At 31.4% G+C, this 11,468-nt stretch overlaps 2 protein-coding genes across 2 annotated transcripts; both read left to right on the top strand.

Moving 5' to 3' along the window:
• Positions 1-6,169: 6,169 nt before the first annotated feature.
• SPO74 (Spo74p) lies at positions 6,170-7,516 on the top strand (the record flags this gene model as incomplete). Its single annotated transcript, XM_041548542.1, has 1 exon — positions 6,170-7,516. The coding sequence occupies one exon, from the start codon at positions 6,170-6,172 to the stop codon at positions 7,514-7,516; it is 1,347 nt and encodes a 448-aa protein (XP_041404476.1).
• A 542-nt stretch (positions 7,517-8,058) lies between these two features.
• Positions 8,059-9,957, top strand: RLF2 (Rlf2p; the record flags this gene model as incomplete). Its single annotated transcript, XM_041548541.1, has 1 exon — positions 8,059-9,957. One exon carries the CDS (start codon positions 8,059-8,061, stop codon positions 9,955-9,957), a length of 1,899 nt encoding a protein of 632 aa, XP_041404475.1.
• Positions 9,958-11,468: the final 1,511 nt, after the last annotated feature.

Raw genomic sequence — 11,468 nt, 5'->3', positions numbered from 1 at the left:
AAAAAAAAAAAAAAAAAAAGAGCTGACAATGGCTAGTAAAAATAAAAAGAAAGAGAAGGAATAAGAGAGGTCACATATATATTTTTAAAAATACCAAATAATATTAAAGTTTCGAAATTATACGTCTTGTCTTTTTGATTAAAGGACATATAAACAAAATTAGATAAGTACATTTATTCCTTAGAAGACTAACAATTACAGAGAATTACTATTACGATCGGTGATAATAATCTGAAAAAAACAAAACAAAACAAAAAAGTAGCTAACGATCGATATATACTAATACGTATATGTGATCGAATAGAGGTATAACCGAAGAATGGAACCTACTCCATTAGTAGTATATCGCTGCACATTAGACGTACAATATCGTAATAAAAGTGCTTCTAAAATATCTGTAAGTTCATAATGTGAATATCGTTCTCTCTGAAATTCTCTCAAAGGAAAAGGAAGAACAAATCTTATTAGAAATCATGGAAGAAGAAGGTGTTTCAATTACTAACAATCGGTAGTAAAAAGGAAAGAAATGTAGTAGAAAGTTCTTGTTGTCTCTGCCCCCAAAAGAAAGTGATCAACTTTAGAAGCATAAGAAGAATAGATTATTATTAAAATAATAAGTATTTTTTTTTTAGTTTAATTTTGACACGGAGGATGGACTACGAAGAAGAAAACAATAACAATTAATAAATAACAACGAAGTAGAGAAAATGTCGTAGTACCCGAATGGTAAATCTGTCAATTTCCTATAACGTAATAGCTTGATTCACACGGCACTTAATAAAAAGTCATAAGCCATAAAACGTAGTGGAAGGAAAAAACATTATGATGATGTTGCTGCAAACTGTTAACAGTAAAACAAAAAAAAAAATGTTGTAAAACAAAAACAAAAAGAAGAAGATATACGTAATTTATTTTATTAAGAATAGAAGATAAACGTAGTTCAGAGTACTATTAAGAAAATTGTAAGAAAAGGAAGAAGAAGGCATGACCGTAAAACGGATATGAATATACGTATGTGTTAATCCTTTAAGCATTAAAAGAAAAAAAGGAAAGAAGTATAGTATATTAATATCAACTCAAACTAGCAACCCTTTTGTTAATAGAATATGTTTCAGAAACCTTTACACAAACAATAACAAACGAAGAAGAGGTACAAAATCTCGTTTTGTTATTGTTTCTTTTGTCGGTTTTCGGAAGGTAACCAAGAATAAGAAATAGTCTTAAAGAAAAAGGTGCGTAGGAAAAATGTATTGCTCAGACAACAACAACAACAAAAGAAAACAAATTTTGATGTAGAAAAAGGGGTAAAATAATACGGATGAATAAAAGCCTAAAGTAACCTTAATTATGAAGTAGATCATGAAGAGTGGAAAAGGAAGTAAAATAAATAGTATTATGCAGAAACTTACCTACTCCATGAAATATAATTTAAAAAAACACGTTAGCAAAATAAACTTAAACAGTAATCACAGTATAAACAAATAGTACTACACAATATCTTAGTAGGATTTGCGTGCATCGGAAGAGAGTAAATGAGATAAATTATTGAAGTTTTTCTCTCTCTCTCTCTCAATTTAGTAGATGATCATGAAACCAACTTCGAACAAAACCAAACACAACAATTTGTTTAGTTTCCTATAGTTAGTGAAGATGTTTTAATCCAAGGTTGTTTATATGAGGTATGAGGAAAACAAAATGATAATCCTTTAAATTTGCATAGTAATAAGCGACGCACAAAGAGAGCAGAACGCCCCCTGCCCTTCCCCCAGGTCATATATGTGAGTATCCAAAATAAAAATCTGGAACAGATCGATCTCATGCACGGGACTGCGGGACTCTCTGACGATCTTCACCAGTCGACGCCTGAAAAAAGAAAAGAAAAAAGAAGAAAATATTCTAAGAAGCCAAGGCACAAACCAACCACTCAAAAATTCGCTATATTTTATCTTGGGGGGAGGAGTGAGGTAGATTGCAGAAAAAATACTAACCTGAACAATTGCAATAAAACAAACAAATTGCAAATTTTGAACGGTTCCGTCTAATTAGAGTTTCGCGGACGCTTAAAAGAGGAAAATGTAGGGATGTTTCTCTCCCTGTCTAAAAACACCCAGTAGGAATTTGGTAGTACCATTAATAAATTGTTTTTATATGCATATCCCGTCGAAGAAAGAGAGAAGAACCCAAGAAATAAGGAATCGTGGCTGTGTACAGTTGGTGAACCAGCCGACCAATATTCAATATTCAGTTAATTCGGAGGGATGGGGGAGTTTAAGAACACTGAAATAACAAAGCAACAGATCAATTCTCCTTTCTCCCCTCCCCTCGCTCCCCCCAAGTTGGTGCATTAACGGAAACGGTAAGAGAAAGTAAGAGCACAACCTCTTACTCCTTCCATCATCAACTGTTTGTTCGTCCGCTTTTTTCTTTCTTATTTATTGATACCACAGAAAGAAAAGAAACGACGATAACAATTGTCCGTACAAATTTGACAGATATTTATTTCTACTTTAATCAGTGAAGCGTTATGAGAGAGAGAGAGAGAGAGATAAATAAGTTTTTGTTGCGTTCTTGACATCTTTCGTGGATCACCTCATGTCCTCCCCCACCGGGATACACTGAAATTAAGAAGAGATATTTTTATTAAGTAAGATGACAGACAGACAAGACACATATAAGTATATGGATGGATCCACCCTTACAATTTTTGTTTGTGTTTTGCGTGGGGTGTGTGTGGGAGGACAAGAGCATCAACAAAAGGGATTAAAGTAATTACTTATTTATCAAGAATCACCCACCCTCTAGCATGGTTCATTGAGGTATATAATTAATTTATTCTCCCCTTTTTGGCCTGTTAAAGTAATTAATAAATTGTTTTTCTCTACAGAACTGCACCCTCTTAAAGATGTACCTTATAATTTTAAAGTTATTCCAATAACTTTAATTATCTAAAATTTTCTAAACTTAGTCTCATTGTCTCTCCGTAGCATAGAAATCAAGCCCACCAAGTTTTTATATCTTTCTTTATCTCATTTGAGATATCACCATAATAATAATAACATCTAATAACTATATTGAAACTGGTAATAATAACAACTTCAATAACATCATGGAACGACCCATTGAGATATATTATTATTTGTTCTTTTCCTTTTGGATATCTTACTGGTTTAACTGCTATTTACGTTACATGATGCAGGGCGGTTATTATCGTACTATCGCCGTCTCGGTCTTGGTCTTGTTTTTAATTTTAATTTTAATTTTGATTTTGATTTTGATTGTGATTGAATTAACTGTGTTAAAAAATGAAATTAACCGCGTGTGCAAAATATCACAAGGGTTTCCTTTCTCTCCCCACATCTATCGAATTAGTAAATAGACTTCCCTACAAAAAAAAAGGAATTAACCTTGTGTTTCTTTTTTGGTTTGGTCCTGACGAAAGTCAATATTCTAATTGTAAATTTTTTTATCCAGTTACTTCCAATATCTTTGCTTTTTGAATTGAAAACCTTTGTTATTATTGACAAGCTGTTGTTTGTTTTAGATGAAGAAGACCTTTGAAAACGTTTCATATGTGTTATTATTTATCATTCTTGATGCAAGGTTTGAAAAGAATGGCAGACCGAGACAAAATTTATAGAAGATCCCTTGCACAGATACCAAGGAAGTTAACATTAAACAATAATAGCCTGCAGAGTAAGAAGATTTTTTGTTTTCTCATTTCATTTCATTTTATGCCCACGCGTCTTTGTCTTTGTCTTTATTTTTCGTTCGCTCTTCGTAACGTTTCTGTTCATATAACAAACAACATGAAAAAAGAAAAGTTGCATGAAGATAAAACAAATCTATCGTTTCAATACAACATTATTATTACAATTCTACATTACTACAATACTTTCTTCCTTCTTTAAATTACTCTTGGACTCAGGTGATTCGAACATCATAATATGTAACTGTAATGAAAATAGATCCGTATTTCTTTTCCATTCTTCCTTACGTAATGAAACCCCGACATTTTGATTGGTACCGTTGAAAATTTATTCCTTGCTTAATATGCCGAAGCGATGGATCATTCGAATTGAGAATCTTCAATATTGCAATTAATAAATTGTATTTTTTTCTATTTCTCTCTCTCTTTCTTCACTAGGCATAAAAAATAATACAATTTAGACAAGAATATATTTTTACTTTAGAAGATATTGTGTCTCTTCAGTTCTTCCTTCATCGTATGCGAATGGTTTGTGGTACATATGTATATGTGAAGCGATATACACTCCCTTGTCAAGTTTTTTTTTTTTGACAAGGTGTGACCTAAATAAAAACTTTTATTCTAGATATCCTATAAAATAAAGAAGAACAACAAAAGCTTGTTATATGTCTCGGCCGAAAATTTGTTAAAGCCTACCGTTCTTTAAACATCGATGCAATATATAGAAAACGTTGAAGGACAGCAATTCTTTTTTCTTGTTGAAAGTCTTATTTGTTAAATTTGTATTTGTTTCTCACCTATTCGACAAATTTAAATTTAACAAATAAGACTTTTACTATTATAATATAATTTATGTTGAATGTAGACATCAAAACAATAACAACAATATAAAGATATGTCAGTTGAATTAGACAGCAATGAGAAAAAATATAACAAACCTGTATTTGAAACCAAACGAATATCTAATATTGAATATATCTTACACGGTTAAGTGATCAACAATATTTCTAGCTCTTGTTGTTAATCTATAAGGAGAAAATGTTAATCAATTTAACGGATCCGTTCGGAAAGAATTAAATAATCAACGAAAGACAGTAATGACATAAATTTCTTTCTAGCGTTGTTTCTGTGAAGAATCTAAGAACAGCTGCAGGAATACCAAGAGGGGGTTATTTGAGCTCTCTCTGTCTCTGTCTCTGTCTCTCTCTCGCACACGAAAAACAAAATAATTGTAGTGTTGGATAATACTAGACTATGACAGTAATAACAGTGGACAACAAGAATAATCTAACATTTTGATTATTTTAATTGCAAAATTTAGAAATCACAAGATTGACAGATTAACCAGTATTCCATCCTATGATACTTTCTTCTTCTTGGTTACCGTAATATTTCAAATATGTTGAACGGATAAAACTTTAAAATTATATAATTTAATTTACATGTACTTACTTGATTTTAAATAGGAAAGGAGTTATTCGAGACCGTAGTTAAAGTTTCCAAATTAGTTTGGAGAGATATTTTCAAGAAACACTTAGAATTGTCCTCTGTCCCTTTGAGAGCAAACTTAACGGATTGCTACCATTTTCTATTCAACTGTAAAACAAAACCTTACATATTGAATAGGATAAAAATAACCTTAATTTTAGAACAATCGTTACTATTAAATAAACTTTCTGATTTTTGTTATTTAGAATTGTCTACGTATTATTATTTATTACCTTCTAAGTTTCTTTCATCCTACCTTTATTGTTATAACTAATCACTCACAGAAATTCTTCAAAACGTTTTATTTTTATTTTGGTTGTGCAAAGTTGTTAAAGTTAGGATTTAGTTTATCAACGTCCGAAAAAATTTAAGCTTCTTCGGATGCGACGGTTAGGTTCATTATGAATATCGAACCAAGGATAAAATGTGATAAAGAGATTCAAAGTGTGGATTTTTCATTCATTCTTAGTTGAAAAACCGTAAAATATAGCATATTCTTGCTATTTTACCTTGAATTATTAGTAGTTTCCAAAAGAAACCATATAATGGTGCTAACAATGCTGCACATTTACTCCCTGTAAAAGTTTCTTTTTTTAAAAGAAATTCTGGATCGTAATTGACAGTTAGTGCAGATCCAGTCTCTTTCCGAGTTAAGTATAAATCATATTTTCTTTTCTTTTTTACCTTGTGTTACTTAATGTTTTCACTTTTGTCTATACCTGGAACAGCAGCTGGCCATTTGAAAGTTCTACTTGTGTCAACCGCCCACAAAAATATTCTTCAAGCGTAAGGAGATAAGCTTCAAAAAAATTTAAAAACAAAAAACAAGAATTATGTTGGGTAAATAAGGCAAGAGAAAATCACTATTAACTCATCGAGTATAGAAATTCTGTAGACAGATAGTGTCAATTAATTGTAATAATCACTCTCAAATTAATTTTTATAACCAATTCTTTTTATTTTATTTATTTGTTCATGGGGAAAGAAGAAAGTCGTTCAGTAAGGAGCGACAAACACTATTCAAAAAGAGAAAATCAAGAAGATTATAATCGTCATCATCAAGGTCACACCTCCAGTTTCTATCCCAAGACAATAAGACCAAAGAGTAACACTAAACATAATAACACTAACAATCAATTTATTGAATTAAAAAATTTATTAGTTAATAAAGATCAGAAGATTTCTAATTTAGAAAATGAAATTAATGAAATAAGACGCTCTAGATACAATTTAACTTCTGATGATAGGAAGGATAAATATGGTTATACTAGTAAATTTCTTACTAAAAGACCAGGAAGTTCTGTAAAATTTCGTTTACACGATTTATCAAATGTAGAAAGTCCAAATTATAGTGACGACGACAACAATAAAGAAGAACAAGATATAAATAATCAAAAAGTATTGGATAATATAACTAGAAGTTGTAATATATCTCCAAAGGCAAAGTCAAAAACAGAATCTCTAAGAACAGAAACTTCATTAGCTACGACAAATTCTACCCAAGTACACAGAAATAATGCTTTTTTTAAAGTTGTCATTGTTCCATTTTTACAAAAAATAATTAAACAATTTACTTCTAGTTTAGTCTTTAAAACTAAAGCAACCGAAATATATCAAAGGTTTATTGAAATGATGGATGTTGACTTCAACGATTATAATAAATTCAACTTATTACATGACATCCTAGAAGATTTTTCGTTTTTACACATGCAACATATTGGTTTACTAAATAAAGAAATTCAATATGAAAAGGCTTCACAAGTAATGATTCAAAAATATAATACTAATAACAACCTAAATAAATCATTTAGTAGAGGAAACTTTGAAAATTACGATAATCAGGATAGAACTATTCCAAGAACTTCTGATAATGTATTGAATTCACAATATGGATACCAGTATATGGAAACACCCAATTTACAAAATAGGGTATTTTGTACTAATAATATACAGAGAGAACCATATAATTATTCACCATCAAGAAAGTCATTTATCCCACAAAATCATCAAAGTTACGATTTTCCTTACAGTAATCAATATGATTTGAACCAAACAACTAGTAGTACTGCTGCAGATATTCTACAAAGAGACAATATTCTTAACAATATTAACCGCTCAAGACTTGATCATACATGTGACGATGTTTATTCAAATACTCCACCCCAGATGGTATCAATACGGAATGCAAGAGATAATATACCTTCACCAATAGAAAAGAGATTTAATAAATTTAATCTAAAACATAATAATTCTAAAAATCCTCCCCACTCGCATATGTCCCAATCAAACGTTCCATATAATCTGAACAAGGAAAATATGTAGCTATTATCAAAAACAAAATACAAAAAACAAAAAACAAAGTCGACAAAACAATTTGCGCCCTCTATACTTTTTTAATTTTTAACTATGTATACCAATCTGATAAATAATATAATATTCTTATTCGAATTTTCAAAAAAACAACTACAGTTTATAGGTTTAATGATTACTGACACTTCATAATTTTTATTATCTGGTATCTATGTGGCGCTCCGGCACACTCAACTATGACGAACGCGTCCGCGCACATCACGAAAAATCATTTTCTATCTAATCATCGATCGATAATCTTTCTTTCGATTTTGGCGTATTAAATTTTTCAATTCAATTTCCTTCAACAATTAACTACAATATTTTAGGAATAGTTTCTTTTACCACTCGAGCATAGTTCAGGATAATAAGAGCTTGACTACACTATCCATAGTTATCAAAACTTCTATTGATATACAAAGAAAATTAATAACAGTCTTTTTTTTTCTTAGTTCCATTTCGTGAGATAGTAAGAAACGCAATTTCATTAATTCCTCCTGTGATTTTGATTAGAAATGAGTGAAGATATTAAAATTGGTAAGAAAGGGAGTATTTTATCATTTTTTAAAAATACAAAAAAAGATACTTCAAAGAACAAGGTCGCAAATAAAGAAACACCTATTTCCGTTGATATTACGAATTCAAGTGATGTAATTGATCTTGATGACCTTGATAAAGATGATAATGATAAAAAGAATGAGCTAACAAACGAAGTTGTTACAACCTCTATAGATAGGGAGACCAATACAGTTAGTGTACCTGAATCAAACAACTCAGAAACTAAACAGTTGAGCGATAAAAAGGAACCGACAGTTGATTCGATTGACCCCTCCGATGATGTTCCAGAACTAAGTGTTGACAATACAGTAGTCACTAAGGAGGTCAATGAAGACGATGAAAACAGCAAAGCTAATAAAGATAATACAGAAAAAGAAGATACGAAACAAATTGAAAAAAAGAAAAAAGCAGAAGAAAAGTTAATTGTCAAGAAACAAAAGGAAGAAGAACGATTGAAATTTAAACAAGAACGAGAACAAGAAAGATTACGACTCAAAGAACAAAAAGAAGAAGAAAAACGTAAAAGGGAAGAGGAGAAACAAAAACTTAAAGAACAACGTGAAGAAGAGAAACGCAAAAGGGAAGAAGCTAAATTGAAGCTAAAACTAGAACGTGACTTAGAACGAGCCAAAAAGGAAGAAGAGAAACGGAAAAAAGAAGAACAAAAGAAGAAAGAGGAAGAAGCTAAAGAAAAATCACAATCTCGTATTGCTAATTTCTTCAAGAAAGTCAGCGATAAAAATAAACCTGAAACCTCTAAATCTGATTATGAATCATCTTTTTTGCCATTTTATACCAGAGATGGTGTTATAATGCCAATTACAAGCATTACTTCTAAGGATGAGATTAAAGACAAAATGAACGCAATTGATGATATGCTGAATCAACCTATTACTGAGAATAACATCAACAAACAAAAATTATGGTTATCTTCTCGTCAAACGTCCAGAAATAAAGGCATAAGTTACAAAGCAGTTACTTTGTTACAACAAATGACAGCTAAGGACAAAAGTGATGAAGAATTACAAGCATTATTATCTTTGGTGCCTCAAAAATATATTAAATTTTATGAAAATGTTAGACCGCCCTACATTGGAACATATTCAAAAGATACAAAATTACCAATTGATAATCCATTCTCTACAGAAGGTACTAATTATAATTATTCATACGACTCTGATCTTGAATGGGTAAACGAAGAAGAAGATGCTGATGGTGCTGGAATTGATAACCTAGAGAGTGGAGACGAAGAAGACGACGAGGATGACGACGAAGAAGAAGGTAGTGAGAATGAGTTTGATGGTTTCTTGGATAAAGAAGAATCTGGCAACTCGGGAAACAATAATAAGAAGTTTATCGGACCATTAATACCTACTGTCCTTCTTCGTGTTAATATCGAAAGCATGGACGGTGATGACAAGCAATATTTCAATTTAACATCTGCTGAATCACTACTAGCTGATATGACACTCCCAATCGAACCGCATGAAAAAATACGAAATGCTACACAATCGAGAGTTTCGGCTAACACTTCTCCATCTAAAAGATTAGCAGATGCATTAGATAATAACCCAAATAATAACGGCTCTTTAGAGAGTCCCGAGAAGAAAAAAGCCAAACTATTAATAACCGACCCTAAGGATCTTTTGAAATTGTTTGATGAAATTCAAGATAGTACCTTCTCATTAGGAACTGTCACTGAAATATCTCAGAAGAGTCTACCCAATTACAATAAACAAACAATTAAGAATACTGTTAAAGAATATGCTATTAGGGGTTCAGGAAAAGGTGATAGCCCTCGTAAATGGCAAATAAAGGATATAACTCACTGGGAACAATTACGTAGTAGCGTATGATACATCAACACTATAATTAATTTTCAAAAGACACAAACTTAGAATAGGATAACCAATACATATACATAGACTCTATCCAAGACACAGTTACTACATTTCTTATTGTATTTTGAATTTATTTCATATATTATTCACATTCGAATATTGTAGAGTTAAACCCTGTACAAGATTTTCCGTATATCTTGACTTAAGGAAATAAACCTTCCACTCGATTAACTGGGGTCAGTCTTTGAGAGAAAATGATTAAAAGAATGTCGATAGCCACTGTTACAGATTATATTGTTAAGTTATCATCACTTTTTTGTCTGATTACTTTAGATACAGGAAACCATCCCAAATTGAACAACAAAACCCAATTACTATAGTATGGTGTGGAATATACAGCATAAACACGCAATATTCTAAAGGTCCATCCGTCTGTTCTCTTCACCCAGAATCTTTAAAACTGATAGAACTCTAAACTATACCCTGCATTCATTCATCTGGAAATTATATAATTTTATGACTTATTACGTTTATTTCTTCCGCGGTGTCTACTGTGCAGCCCACATCTCTGTCCTATTTTCCTCCCCTCTGGGTTGATACTCAGTAGAAAAGAGAAGACATTTCTTTTTCGCGGAACGGAACAGTTCTTATCCGCATAAATTATTATACAACAATAATAACAATAATAATACAACTTATTCATCTACTCTGATTGACCAATCTATATATATAATTATGGATATTGCAGCCAATACTATGTTGATTATTGAATTGCTTGATTGAATCACGGCTTCCAAGAACTCTTATATAATGAGTAATGAGAGTTATTACTCATCTAAGCTACTTGACATGAAAGGGTCTACTCTTTAGTTTGGCATCTAGTAATAATGAAATAGAATGGGGAGGTGGAGTGCAGAAAAGGTAGATAGAGACATAAGAAAGGGGCAACCGAGGTGGTCACCCACTATGTCTCAAAAGTTGTTCTGGCCATGTGAAAGTGTTTGTTATATACTATTTTCAATGATTACGATAACGAAATTAGTAATCAGTTCTTAGTTCAATGCCATATAAAGGATACAATATCTTCACCTTTGATATTTTAAATTGAAAACTACCTTCGTAATAATATATGCATATATATATACATACATACATACAACAGCAATAAAAACTCATCAGGAACAACAGGACTGTGGTTATAATTGGTTCTCCGAGTGCTTTCTTTCCAACTTGTTCCCTCTAACATCCAAGGTCACTCAGATTCTTCTGAGAAACTGGTCAACAACATGAATGTCAGTCAAGTCGTCATTCTAACATGAGACTCTCCCTTTTTTTCAGCAAGATTGCGCTAAGGATCTGGGAATCAATAACACCACGCACTTGAAACTTGCAGCTGATCCATGTTGTCAGTTTAGCAATTCCATACTCTTTTCAATCTTTTATATAACTAATGGATACTATTTTTTTTATTATTATACCTTTCATAAACCTTATGTGACATTTTTATATTCTGACTGTTATTTTCT

The sequence above is a fragment of the Maudiozyma barnettii genome, assembly GCF_903064755.1.
Source record: "Maudiozyma barnettii strain CLIB 1767 genome assembly, contig: KABA2_01, whole genome shotgun sequence".
NCBI classification, from domain to species: domain Eukaryota; kingdom Fungi; phylum Ascomycota; class Saccharomycetes; order Saccharomycetales; family Saccharomycetaceae; genus Maudiozyma; species Maudiozyma barnettii.
Note: the sequence above shows the minus strand (reverse complement) of the source record. Positions and strands in the feature narration are given on the sequence as shown.